This window comes from Nomascus leucogenys, chromosome 10 (assembly GCF_006542625.1).
Source record: "Nomascus leucogenys isolate Asia chromosome 10, Asia_NLE_v1, whole genome shotgun sequence".
In the NCBI taxonomy this organism is placed as follows: Eukaryota; Metazoa; Chordata; class Mammalia; order Primates; family Hylobatidae; genus Nomascus; species Nomascus leucogenys.
The window spans coordinates 56,915,061-56,928,366 of record NC_044390.1 but is presented as its reverse complement, the minus strand read 5'-3'; the positions used below and the strand labels follow the sequence as shown (position 1 = coordinate 56,928,366).

General features: G+C 61.3%; 1 protein-coding gene across 4 annotated transcripts in view; it reads right to left on the bottom strand.

Annotated features, from left to right (window-relative positions):
• ADGRL1 (adhesion G protein-coupled receptor L1) overlaps nucleotides 1-13,306 on the bottom strand; it is a 59,134-nt gene that overhangs the window by 8,630 nt on the left and 37,198 nt on the right. Inside the window, exons 2-14 of one of the 4 annotated variants that reach the window (XM_030820616.1) lie at nucleotides 10,248-10,262; nucleotides 7,866-7,950; nucleotides 5,862-6,662; nucleotides 4,565-4,879; nucleotides 3,850-3,953; nucleotides 3,369-3,554; nucleotides 2,979-3,017; nucleotides 2,646-2,829; nucleotides 2,333-2,458; nucleotides 1,590-1,804; nucleotides 1,133-1,303; nucleotides 505-714; nucleotides 178-398 (exon numbers count right to left, since the gene is read on the bottom strand). In XM_030820616.1, coding sequence (XP_030676476.1) covers nucleotides 178-398; nucleotides 505-714; nucleotides 1,133-1,303; nucleotides 1,590-1,804; nucleotides 2,333-2,458; nucleotides 2,646-2,829; nucleotides 2,979-3,017; nucleotides 3,369-3,554; nucleotides 3,850-3,953; nucleotides 4,565-4,879; nucleotides 5,862-6,662; nucleotides 7,866-7,950; nucleotides 10,248-10,262 — 2,672 coding nt within the window. Of the gene's footprint in view, nucleotides 1-177; nucleotides 399-504; nucleotides 715-1,132; nucleotides 1,304-1,589; nucleotides 1,805-2,332; nucleotides 2,459-2,645; nucleotides 2,830-2,978; nucleotides 3,018-3,368; nucleotides 3,555-3,849; nucleotides 3,954-4,564; nucleotides 4,880-5,861; nucleotides 6,663-7,865; nucleotides 7,951-10,247; nucleotides 10,266-13,306 lie in introns of all 4 variants that reach the window. The other 3 variants (XM_030820612.1, XM_030820614.1, XM_030820615.1) reach the window with 3 other exon arrangements.

Genomic DNA, 13,306 nt, shown 5'->3' with positions numbered 1-13,306 from the left:
TAGAAAGAAGCCGAGGAGCCATTCCCAGCGACCCATGAAGGCCTAGGACTCTGCAGGCTGCAGCCTCTGGGATCAGGAGGAGGAAGGGAGGCTACCGCCCTGAAGGTCCTGGTCCAAGGGGTGCCGCCCAGCAGGGAACCAGGCGGGAGGGTGCAGGGCTGGGAGGTGGAAACTCACGCCTTCTCGGTGCCGTAGCTGCGGTAGTCAATGGCAGCCGCGATGCCCACCACCAGGGCCGGGAAGCAGTAGCCACCCAGGTAGTAGTACTTGGTGCGGGAATACTCGCTCTCAAACACCTCCACCAGCAGCAGGTAGAGGTGCACACCCTCCAGGCACAGCCAGGAGAAGGCGGCCAGGAAGAAGTAGTGCAGCAGGCCGGCGAAGATGGGGCAGGCAATCTGCGGGGAGCACCAAGGGTGAGGGGCTGCTGCCCAGGCAGGCGTCCCCCTTCCTCTCCCGGCCCCCCAGGCGCTGGCCGTCACCTGCCCTAGAGTCCCAGCCCACCTCATACTGAGTCTTGTCGATCCCAACCAGGAAGAGCAGCTCAGCCAGGAAGAGGTTGATGCACAGGTTCTTGTGGATGGTGTTGCGGTCGGTCTGCAGCCCCCGCAGGAAGCAGAAGGTGGAGATGCAGATGGCCAAGCAGACCAGGGAGATCACGATGCCCACCCAGGTGATGACCGACAGCAGCAGCTCGTTGATGCGGCCCTGGTACTGGGGACAGGAGCAGGGGGCATGCTCAGGGCCTTTGGTTTTGCACGCTGGGCTCAGCCAGGTGCCAGCCGCAGACAGGGCCCTGGGCAAGGCCATGGGCCGCGAGGACCTCTGGTGCCGCCAACCTGGCAGCCCCCACCCCTCTGCAAGCAGCAATGCGCTCACTTCCTCATGCTCTGGAAGGCTTGTGGAGAGATGACCAACGTGACACCAACTTGCTTCTCCAGAGTGCCTTGGGAGACGGTGGGACCATGGCCATAGAGGACCAGACGCATGGCCTCATGCCCCAGGCAAGACTGGGGCCCCCCACACCCATGAGGCCAGCCTCCCGATACTGCCCATGATCTCTCTAGGATGCCATGCAAAGCCAGGCCAGCAAGCGGGCCTGCCTGGAGGAGCAGAGCGCCAGCCAGCTTACGATCTCACGGTGAGCCATGAGCACGGCGAAGTTGGTGAGGTGGCTGCAGGCACACGTGGTATGGGTCTTGTTGGACTCCACCAGGCGGCAGCCTTGGGTCGACCAGTAGCCCAGCATGGAGCGCTCCGAGTAGTTCCAGAAGGAGCAGTTAGCATTGAAGTGGTTCTTGTCCTGTTGTGTGGTGGCGCCAGGGTGTCAGAACTAGAGTCAGAACCGGGGAGTCCCATTCCGGCCCCCCACACCTGGCTACAGGGATGGTGCCAAGTATCAAAGAAGTGCCTGGGGTCTGGGGCTCCAGTTGACATTCTGAGAGCTCTAGGGACAAATGGCCCAAGCTACTAAAGTGGAAGAACCCATAACTTGTTCTGGAAGTGAGCACATGGAGGGGCAGGTACACAGCCTGGTAACACAGAGGGTACAGGGACCCCCATGGATGGAGGGAGACGGCTCAGCTCACCTCCAGGTGGGCCACGGTGAAGATGACGGGGTCCATGAGGAAGACGCGGCTGGACTCCTTGTTGATGGATGCTGCGATGACCTGTGAGTTCACCACTAGAGAGGCGCCCCCAGGGCCACCTGGGCCTGCTTCGCCAGCCAGCTTCACTGTGGCATTCTCCGTGGACAGGAAGAGGCCCAGGTTGTTATAGAGAATGAAGACAACTTTGACCACCCCTGGTGAGAACAGGCACGTTTGGATGTGTCAGCATCCTAAGCTGGCGCACCTCCGTCCAGGCCCCTGGCTTCCCTCGGCCACGCTGGCCACTGGGACCTCTGAAGCCAATCCATAGCCCAGGCAGGCGGGGGTCAGGGAGCCCTGTCCACAAGACCACTGCTCAGCTGAAGGCAGTTCTAAACAGCAGGGCAGCGTGCCAGGACACACAAGCTGGGCCTCTGACCCACCCATTCTCACTGTGTGACCTTGGGCAAGCCCCTGACCTCTCTGAGCCTTCGTCTCAATGGCCCCATCCTCTCTGAGCTGTGAGGCCCAGGAGCCAGCTTTGCAACTGTAAGGCTCACCCTTGGGGCTCTGCAGCACTTCAGGCCCCATGAATCCCCTCAATTTTACACTAGCATGAGAAAAGTTCAGCACTGCTGCCCTCCACAAATGGCACACTTGTGTCTCCACAGAGACGCTAGCACAGAGCTGGGGGGTGGGGGTGGGGCTGCTTCCCCACCCGAGGCCCCGCCAGGGACACTAACCATTGCGGCTGTTCTGCTTGATGGTTTTGGCAGACAGCTGGATGGAGTTCTTTCTCGGGTACTCCTCCTGGGGGAACACCAGCTCCTGCACCTGGCCCTCTGTGTTCAGGACTGTGACCTCCAGGACTGTGGGGACAGGGGAAGGCAAGGCACACACAGTTGGGGTCTGTTCCCGGTCCAGGGGCTCAGGCTGCAGAACAAGACCCTGTGGCAAGACGCCCAAGGGTCGGGTAGTCCCCCTGTGGCCTCCAGGCCAGAACCCCGTGGTTTAAGGTTCGTATCTGAGTTTGCCCTGGGTGACTGTGGCACTCACCCACATTCTCCTTGGCAGCCAGGAAGCGGGCAGGCTCCCTGACGTTGTCGGCCAGCAGGAAGGCGCCCTCTTCTAGGACGTCCAGGAGCATGGTGGCCGTGTGCACCTGCTCCGTGGCATTCATGTCCTTCCAGGACTCCAGAGCTTCTGGCCGGAGCAGATTGTCCACTGTCTCCACCACAGCCTGCACAGGCAGGGGGCATGGTGCTGTGAGCCCCCAACAGCCTCTAATTCCTCGGGGTGGGCTCTGCGTGCCCTCTTCTCAACCTCCACCCCTAATCACCCCATCAGCTGGAGCCCACGGTCCTTACACTGGGACCCCCTGGGTCTCACCTTGATATAATCCTTGCAAGTTCTCTCTCGCTTGTGCATCTAGAAAGAGATGGAGGTGATGTCAGGCCAGGCCTCTGGGTGCCGGTTCCCTCACCCTAATACTGTCACATCTGGATAGCTCTCTTGTCTGTGGCTACCACTGACCCAGGGCTGGGCTATCAGCAAGACATTCGTCAGGGATCCCCAACCCCCAGGACCATCCGGGGCAGCACAGGAGTGAGACCCAGCAGTCCTTGGCGGGGGGGTGGGGGGGGGGGGTCCTTCCTCTCTGAGGAAAGGAGTGGAGGTGGCAGCCTGGCTGGGAGGTACCAGGTCAGATACTTCCCGAGCCCCTGGGGGCAGGCGCCCTCCCCACACCAGGTCAGCGCCACCGCCACCGCCAGGCCCCACCTTGTTGTAGTTCTTGCCGGCTGACTCGCGCTCGATGGGCCGCAGGGCCTGCAGTTGGGCATCCAGGATGTCCAGCAGCTGTTCCATCAGCTTCACGGAGGAGGAGACGTCCCCCGCGTAGATGGAGCCCCGGGTGTGTCGGGCCAGCTCGCTGGCTATGTTGGCCGCATTCTCCCCACTCTTGATCTGCATGAGGTGGGGGCGGGGAGGGGGAATCCCAGGACTGTCAGGGACCATCCTGCCCTCCCCGACTTCCCTGGCCTGTGCAGCCTCTCCTATTTCTCTCTCTGCTTCCCCGTCACCGTCTGCCCCTTCCCACCCCATCTGTCCCTGCTCCCTTTGTAGGCCAGGGAGGTGACCCCACAGTCCTGCCTTCCAGACCTGCCAGCCCGTATCTCCCCAGTTGCTCCACGACCCCTGCTGGGCCCTGGGCCCTGGGCCTGAGCACATGTGCCTGCCTGCGAGGGGTGGTGGCTGGTACCTTCTGGGCCACCTGGTTGACCCAGGGGGAGGTGCAGTTGCTGAGGTCAGGGCCCCGGGGGTTCCAGAGCCCCAAGGCTGGTAGACACTGGAAGGAGGCAATTCCTGCAGGGACAGACAGACAGGAACAGACAAGGGAGCCAAAGGGAAGAAGAGAAGGATGGGACGGAGAGGGGGAAAGGAGATGAAAGAGAGAGGGGGACGAGCGGGCGAAGAGGGAGGTGAGGGAAACACGGAGAAACAGACATGAAGCAGGCTGGACAGTCGAAAGAGGCGCCACTCACTTGCCCTGAGCTCTCCCTCCTACCCCCTTCTGTCTTTGCCTCCAGAATTAGAACCTTCCGGCAAGGCCCATCTTGAACGCCCCCTCTCCACGAAGCACCTGCCAACCCTCCCCTCAGATCTCCAGGACACGCGGCCCTGCCCTTTTCACACTTCAGCTGGCCATCCATGTGAAGCTGTGCCTGGGGCTGTTGCAGGTCAGCCTGAGGCTGGGAGCCAGGTCACCTCCTGCAGACTCCCTGCAGGTTCTGCAGGTGGGGCTGGGGGCACTGAGTGGCTCCTGTGCCGTGAGAGCTCTGCTGGTCACTGGGGACGACCCCTGCCCTCAGAAAGCCTCTGCTCCGCAGTACAGACCACCACCCACACATGCATCTGTGCTAAGCTGCTGGGGGCATGGCCCCCATCCCTCGCCTGGCTGCAGCCTCTGTACTCACCTCGAGTCCCCTTGGGGCAGGGCCTCTCCACCAGCATGCCCTGCTGGGTGGCCGGCCACTGGACCCGCCGTACCTCTCGGGGCTCACAGAAGAGCTCAGGGGACACGTGTAGATTTGGGGCTGGGGGCCGCCGGGTGCTGGGGACTGGGGCTGTGGCTGGAGGCAGATCAGGTCCCAGCTGGTTGATGGCACCCACTGGGTGCGTGGTGAGGGGTGCCCGGCGGAGCGGGGTGGTGGCTGCGGGCGAGGCTGTGCTGGTGAGGGGCGTGGGCCTGGCTGTGGTGGTCGTGCTGAGGGGTGGGGAAGTGGCTGGGCCTGGAGAGGGGATACGAGACAGGGTCATCCCCGTGCTCAGGGCCATGTCACAGCATGCCTGGGCAGGGGGTCCCAGGCCATCCTAGCATCTTCCTCATCTACTGACGTGGAAACACATGCTAGGCCCCACTGGGTCTGAGAGTTGATCTCTCCTGGCCTCTCTGTGCCCACCAAAGTCCCTTATGCCCATGGGACCATATAAAGTAGCAAAGGGTGGTAAAAATCCACGATGTGTACCGTAAGTTCTGAGAGAACAGTCAGGAGAGGCAGGGACGGTGGTGTCTGGGGGACAGGAACCCTCCCAGGTTGAGCCCCTGAGGGCAGGAGCCCTCCCCAATCCAGGTCAGCCCCGCCACCAGGCGGAGGCTGAATACCACCGCCTCCCGTCCTCGTTCTAGCTGACTTTGGCTTATGTAACCTGGCTAGGCTCCCTCCTTCTGGGGGCCTCAACTCCCCCTTTTGCAAACAAGATGGGGTTAGATAGGGCTCCCTGGAGCCCTGGGGCGGTACAGAGCTAGCAGGGCAGCTAAGGGGGGCAAAAGAAGACTGCAGCGCTGCCCTCAGCCCGGTCAACATCAGCAGCTCAGCTCTTTTGTGGATACTGGACTTCCACCCAGGATTTTGGTGGATCCAAGGGTTCCTGGAGTAAAGGTGCCCAAGCCTCTGGGAGAGGCACTGCAGTTCAGTGGTTGGGAAGCTGGGTTCAGATCCTCAAATAACTTAATCCCCTACCCACACAGTGCCTCAGTGTCCTCATGTGTAAAACAGGGCAGTAAGGATCCCTGTGTCATAGACCGTGAGGAGATGAGTTAATAACTGTGAAGTGCTTAGAACAGCGTCTGTCACATGCTGTGAATTTCCTTTACCTCCCAATCCCCAAGAGCTCACAGGATGGGGCTCCCCACCCTGGGACCCAGGGGTGGGTGGGGGTGGAGGAGACAAAGGCAAGCAGGCTCCATGCCTGGAAGTAAGTGGTCCTCACCAGCACTGGGGTCGGGCGGCCCGAACTCCAGGCTGTAGCGCACCACGAAATAGTTGTTCCAGACGTACAGCTGGTTGTCGCGAGGGTTGTAGTCAACGGAGGAGATGAACTGGTAGGGGTTGGGGAAGGCGAGGCTGACAGGCTCCTCGCGGTTGGCATTGGTGTTGAAGGCATAGTCCACGCGGTTGCCAGCCGCCTCGCTGTCATCATCCACGTACACAGAGCGCAGCACGTACAGGACCCCACACACCATGAAGGCGTTAGATGCCGAGCGCTTGTCGTAACCCGTCTCCCACGTGCCCTCAAAGCGCAGTGTGTAGGGGTTCAGCTGGCTCACCACCAGCCGCCCGTTGTTGCCCTCGGTGGCGTAGATGACCCACAGCCCGTTCTCGTCCACTGCCAGGTCAATGTCGGTCTTGCCGCCCCAGCGGTAGGGCGAGGTGTCGTGGTAGTTGGCGGTATTGATGACCGTCTCCCCGCTCTTGATGCGCGTCCGCAGGTCATACTTGACGATGTTGCGCGTGCGCTCCTTGTTGTAGAAGACGGCACCATCGTAGACCACAAAGCCTGTGCCATCCACGCGGTTGGGCAGGCGGTAGGTGGTGGTGTGGCGGGCAGCCACGTAGTCCTCCCATGAGGCATACTCAGTCAGTGTGTCCGTGCGGTAGGGGATCCAGGGCATCACGTAGATGCGGTCACCCGCCTGCAGCGGGTCCTTGCACCATGCGCCAGACTGGTGCTCCGACTCGTGTGTCGAGGTGGGCTCCAGCACCTTCTGCAGGGTCCCTGGGCACACGAAGACTGGGCAGAGTGGGCAGGAGGGGCGGAGACGGGAGAGAAGGGACAGAGGCAAGAGGGAGGAAAAAGAGAGAGGGGGGGAGAGAGGCAAGTTGGTCACGCTGCCGGTGGGGAGCCAGGTTGTCCCCTCCTGCTGCTGCAGTCACGGTTGCTTGGTAGGGCTGGTGATGGGAAGGGGGTTTCCGGGCTGGGACCCGACCCCCTCCCCACGCCCTGCCCAGCTGCCCCTCTCCCTGGAAATGTGAACCCTGAAGGCCATTAAGAGTGGGGTTAGTGAGGGGAAGTGGTGCCCCTCTTCCCTTCCCTGGCTGCTAGAGGCCCCACAGGCTGGGGAGGAGTTTGGCAAGAGCCCTCCCAGAGGTGGTCCCGTGTGATTTAAGTGGGGGCAGAATCTCCCCACTACAGTCACTCCTGACTTTGCCGGTCCAGGGAATCAGCACCCGGCCCCTTCTCCCTCTTCTCTGCCACTTAGGGAAGAGCTAGGGTCCAAGGTCCCATCCTTCACCAACCACACCCGGACAGATTTTTTTTTAACTCCTCTTTCTTCCTCCTGCAAAAATTGCAAGGTAGAGTGATGTTTCCATACCCACTGTGGGTGTCAGGAGTGTCCCCCTATTCCAGGCTGGGGGAAGGATAGGGGTTTCAACTCTCTCCCCAGGTTCCTGATACAGCCTGCTCCCCACCCCCCACCCGGTACCCACAAAGTCAGTAGCCGAGGAAGGGATTCCCAGAGGCAGCTCCCAGGCTAGGACAGGGAATGGAAGAGTCTGGCCCCTTCTGGAGGGCGCCCAGCCCTGCCCCCAGCCAGCAGGGTCTCTCATGGGGTCTGGCTCAGCAGCAGACAGTGGCACTGTGCACAGGGGTGGGGGTGGGGACATGGAAAGGGACAGGGCTCCCAGGAGAGTTGGGGAGGGAGAGGAGAGCTGTGCAGAGGGAAGAGAGACAAGGGCGTATGGGGCTTGGCGAGGTCCTGGCTCCGTGGGAGGCTGCGCTGCAAACCACCTGGGAAGAAAGGGTTAGTGCTGGCGGAGGAGAGAGGGGTGAGCAGAGAATTCACTCCAAGGCCTAGGCCCGACTGAGGGTCCCTCAGGGGGGCAGTCCCAGGTCCAGCTCGGAGGGGGCAGGGGAGGGAACCAGGCGCTAGGATAAAGACCCAGCCCGCCCCAGCCAGGCCCCCCACCTCCCCTGGCCCGGACCCCGATTTACCTGCGACCATCCCCGGCTCGGGAGGAGGGACCAAGGCAGCGCTGATGTCAGAAAGGTGGGGGGCCCCGCCCCACCCCCCCAATCCCTGAAAAGGAGGAAAACCTCAACTGCATCTCGTTGGCCACTGCTGGCCGGCCCACCCTTGCCCAGTCACGTCCCAGCGCCACCTACTCCTAACCTCCCCTTGACTGATCCGGGTGTCAGTGTGGCCAGACCCCCCCATCTCCCAGAGTGTGCCCCTCCATCCAGGATGGCCGGGCCTCCCTCACCTCCCGGCTGGCGGTACCCACACATAGGCCAGGGCGAGGGCACAGGGCGAGGGTGGAGGGTTTGCAGTGAATTCTCTGCTCCTGCTTGGCATGTCACCAAAGCAGCTGGCCCCGAGGGAACCGGGGGGGGGCTAGGACCTGGCACCGGCTTGGGGGGCAGCCCCAGTGGCAAGAGGGGCTTGGGCTAGTCCTCATTCCCCACCTCCAGCAGGCTTGGGAGGGAGGGGGACAGGCAGCACTCCCTTCACAGCATGGGGACAATGTGGCTCAGGGGCCCCCTGGCACAAAGGAGCCAGGAGGATGTAGTTTTTGTAGAGGGAGAGGAGCCTGGGACATAGAGCTGGGCAGGAGCCAGAACGACGCTGGCTTGGGCCCTGGGGACTGGCCATCCCCCTGTCCCTGATGCCCCGAGGGGTCGGCCTGCACACTCCGTCCAGCACACTGGCCTATGCCCAAGCCGGTCCCCACCCCCGCCAGGTGTGTGGCATCTGAGGGGACGTGTTTGTGTGAAGGGGACGGTGGGAGGCCTCAGAGCCTAACCTGCTCAGAGGGTGTCAGGGGAGGAAAAACGTGGTTAGAGGTCAACCCAGGGGAAGGGAGAGATGAGGAAGAGTCTGTCTGGGGCCTTGGACAGCAAGGACCCTTCACCAGCACCAAGCTCCCAATCCCTCCTCTTGCCTCCCTTGCCCCGTCACCCCACCCGCCCTGCCCTGGCCCTCGAAGAGAAAAGCTCCAGTGGTGCCGCATCCAAACCAGTGGGCCTGCAAGAAGAGTGGCTGGTGCTGGGAGGGAGAGAGACTCCAGGAGAAAGAGAGGAGAGTGGAGGGGTGTGGTGAGGGGGCGGACCTCGGGCCAGCAGCCCAGGCCTCTCTGAGATGGGGCAGAGGGGAAGACGGGGAGGGGAGCAGCTCAGAGGGACCCTGCCCCACCTCCTTCGGAAGGGATGCTCCACAGACCACTGTAATTTCAAGGCAAAAGGGATCCCTAAAGGCCATGTCCTCCAGCCCTGCCCGCTGCTGCTGGCCTCAGATGGGTAAATTTCCCAAAACTTTCTGGAGAGGAAATGGTCATCCCTAACGTCTCACCCTAGAAGCCCCTCAGCAGCAGCACCTCTGCCCCCCCAGTAACAGCCAGTAAAGGCCAGCCCCATCCACTAGGGAGTTCTCTGCCAGAAATTACGGAGTCTGTGGAAGTCCCCAGACTGTGCCCCCGCCGCCCACCGCCCCTCTCCCTGGTCCTCTAACCACAACAGCCCAGAAGAAACCCTGACTGCAGCTTTGCAAGTGTGAAAGAAACAGAGAACACGCTCCCCCACCCTTCGCTCCCCCAACCACGAGGCCCGCCCCCGCCCCCTCGCCCTCATTTTTTCATTTTTTGGCAGGCTGCCCCCTCCCAGGGCTGGGGACAGCTGACACCCCTCCCCAGGGCTGGGCCCCCAGCTGGTCAGAGATGGGGATCAGGTTGGGGGTGGGGAAGACTGGTGCTCCATGCTCCAAAACAGCTCTGGGCCTTGGAAACATCAAACCAGAAGGAACTTAAGCCACCAGGAGCCCGAGACATAGAAGAATCTGCTCCCCGGAAGGAAAACAGTGGCGTCCCCTCCAGCCCGCCTCCCCTGAACCAGAAACATGTTATAAAAGGTGCAGGGGAAGGAGGAAGAGAGAGGGGAGAGACAGAGATAGAAAGAGAGAGAGAGACAGCTCACCCGGTGCCCCAGTGGGGGAGCCGGGGAAGGGAGTCCCTCCCTCCCCACCCGCCCTGGATGCTTATACACTTCTCCTGAAGGAGGCAAAAGAAGTATGAGAGAAGGCCAGGTCCCCCGAAAGGGCCAGGGACCAGGAAGGAGGGACAGAGAGAGACAGAAACAGCGAGAGAGAGAAAATCCTGCCCAAGCTCAGAGAGGAGCTTCCGTGGGTATCTGGAGGGTGGAGATGCCCGTGGCCGCACCAGGGCTGGCCCCGCTGGGAGGACAACCCGGGGTGGGGGATACCGACCGGACCAAGTGTGGGTGGGGGAGAGAAGAAGGGGCCGGGAGGGAGGGCAGGTCACATAAGTATGGTACAGGTAGAACAAAGTGTGAGTTAGGGGTTAGCATTGGTAACAGTGCGTTTACCTTTCTGCTCCACTTCTACTTTAAGCATCGGAAGAGAGAGAGAAAACAAATTGAAAAAAAAAATGTGCAAGAAAAAAAGAGAAAAAAAAAGAGATTAAATTGCTTTCGTTTCTTTTCTGGCAACACGCCCCCTTTTCCTTTCCTTCCTCGCTCCTGCTTCCCCAACCCCTTCCGTAGCATCAGCTCGGGCCCCCGCCCCCAGGTCCCTTCCTCTGGGGGTGGTCAGGTGGGGCCAGAGGGTGCTGGGGAGACAGTCAGAGGGACGAGGGGGACACACACAGGAGGGAGAAGACACAGAAAGACACAGGAGTGGTAGGGGGATACAGGCAGGCAGGCAGACAGAGCCCTCAGGTGGGAGGGGGCACCCTTGGTGCAGGGGGGGCAGGGAGTAGGGAGCCCCAGCTGGGAGGTAGGCTCCGGTCAGAGGGGGCACCAGGGAGTGGTGGGGTGGATAAGCCACTCGGCTCCCTTCCCACCCTGCCTGCTGCCCTCCTGCTAGAACCAGGGGCCCTAGAGGAAGGGGTTCAGTGTCTCCCAGGGCCTGGGCCCACCCTCAGCCGAGAAACAAGCTGAACTCCTTCCCCTTTGTGCTGGCCTCACCCAGGTCCAGCTGACTTCCCCCAAGCTCTCACAACCCAGAAGAAGCAAACACAGAAGGTGGTAGAGCCAGGCACAGAACGACAGAGAGGCAGACGGGCAGTTGCACCCAGGCCCCAGAGAGAGCCAGGGTCGGGGAGACGGAGGCAGAGAGGTGGCGGGGGTGGGGGACACAGACTGGGTGGGACAGCAGGTGGGGGCACAGACACGCTCCCAGGCTCCCCAGGGGCAAGCCTGAGACTCGGCTTCTCTGCTCAACCCACCCAGGGCCCAGGAGCTGGGAGCTCCGCCCTGCCCGCTGCCCTGAGGACGGGCGGCACCTAGGGGAGGAAGGGGCGAGGTTAGACTGTGCTCAGCTGCAAAGCAAATCCAGCATTAGTCGGGCTTGTCCAGTGTGTGGGAGGGTTCCCACACATCACGTGCCCCCTGCCACCCACCCGACCCACCCTCACCAGCACTGGGGTCACCCCAGCCTCTGAAGCCCTGGGCCAGGTGGCTGCCCAGGCCGCTCCCCACTGCATTCCTGGCCCCTCAGGAACTTCTGACCGGAGGGACTGGCTCTCCTGGCCCCTCTTGAAGGTTCCGGCAGGGAGCTCCGCAGGGGCAGCCTCTGGCTCCCTTCCCAGCGCCTCACCCAGGGCCTGGCACTCAGGAGATGCTCAGCGAACATTCTGGGGACGAGTGCCTGGCCTCCCTGTCCTCTAGCTACCTCCTGTCCCCCCTTTGACTCCAGCCTCCTTCCTCTGGAGGATCAGGAGTTAGCTCTGCCCCCAACGTCCACCCCTTATGTGTGCACACACGTGTACGTGCATGTGTGTGTGTGTGCTTGTGTCTCCTGTCTCCCCAAGGGCTCAGGCTATCTCTCTTCTATCAGACAGCCCTCTGTCCCTGGAGCCTGCCTGGTCTCTGTTGGTTGTGGCCCCTGGACCACGCTCAGGGCCTCGGCTCCAGGAGGTCTCTCAGCTCCTCTCCTCTCCTAGCTTCTTTCCTGCGGCTTGACCTGGGCCTCTCATCTACTTGCTTTGGCTTCCACTTGGACCGGGGAGTTCTTCCTGCTCTTTATCTCACCTGCCTCGGGAGAAGTTGGGTTCATTATCCGTTGTTATTTTAATTTTGATTACCATAGCAATAATCGTAATTGACAAGAGGCATTACAAGGAGTTGCAACAAAAGCAACGACTACCAAGTGTCCAGCACTCACGAGGGGCCAGCAACTATGCTACGCACCTCATGGGCCGTCTTTTGAGAACCCTGTCTACAGATAGGAAGACTGAGGTACAGTGAAGTGAGGCCACATGGCTGGCGGAAGCAGGCACCATTTCCTTTGCATCTACAGCTCGGGTGCACACAAGCTTGACACACATTGTCGCTACTCCTTGCAGCTTCCCAGGGAAGGCTTTTGACCCCTCTCCACCCCATCACAGATGAATAAACAGGCTCAGCTGGCTTAAAGGGCATTGGTAATATTACTGAGCACATCCTGAACCAGGCATGGGTCTGGGCGCTGGGGCGGCGGGTAAAGACGAAGCCTCTGCCCTTGGGAAGTTTACACTCGGCACTCAAAACCCTGCCACCGGGAGCGACTCTGTGGCCGGCCCTGGGCCAAGCGCTTCTCACATGTCATCTCGCAGACTCACACCTCCTTCCGTAGTGGCCCAGAGAAATTAAGTCATTTGCTCAAGGTTTCAGAGCCAGAAAACTCAAGAGCCCAGTCGAGTCTTGAACCTACACCCATCTGACTGCTCCCCTGTGCTGAGCTCGCTGCCTCCCACCCCCCTTCCCTGCTGCCCCAGCCACGGGAGTCGGCCGTGTCCCCAGTGCTGTGGGGAGGCTTCAAGGAGCAGATGGGCGTCCCCCTCGGTGGTGGCTGAAGGCCTCAGGCGCTGAAAGGAAAGGACGAGGAGTAAAAGAAGAAAATTACGGAAGCACAGAAGGGATCCTGTTTCCCCAGCGTCGAGTCACCTGTGAGGAGAAATCAAAGGCTGGCGGGGAAGGTTGGGGTGGGAAGGGAGAGGAGGGAGAGTTACAGGGCCTCTTGGTCCCCAACCCCGGCCCGCCACACTCAGACACCCTGATGGCCCTGCCTTCTCCCCACTCTGCCCGGAGGCCCTACCACTAGGTTGGCTACATGGAACCCATTGTGGTAGGAGAGGGGAAGGGATAACGGGAAGGAGGGAGGGAGGAGAGAGGGCAGGAAAAAGGTGATGTCAAGGGTGGGGTGCTGAGGAGGAGAGACCCTGTCTTTGTCTGATCCCCTTGGCCAGGTGCAAGACGGCCAGGCTCCTGGCTCCCCAGAGCACTTTCTTCAGACTGCCTAGAGGCCACCCTCAGTCCAACATGGCGGCATTTCCTTTGCAGACAGGAAGTGCCACATGGTAATGGGGAAACCAGTGAGGAGCTATGAATCTGTTGAAAATGCCCCCCAGCCCTTCACCCTGAATCTGCCACCAGGCCTCGGAGGG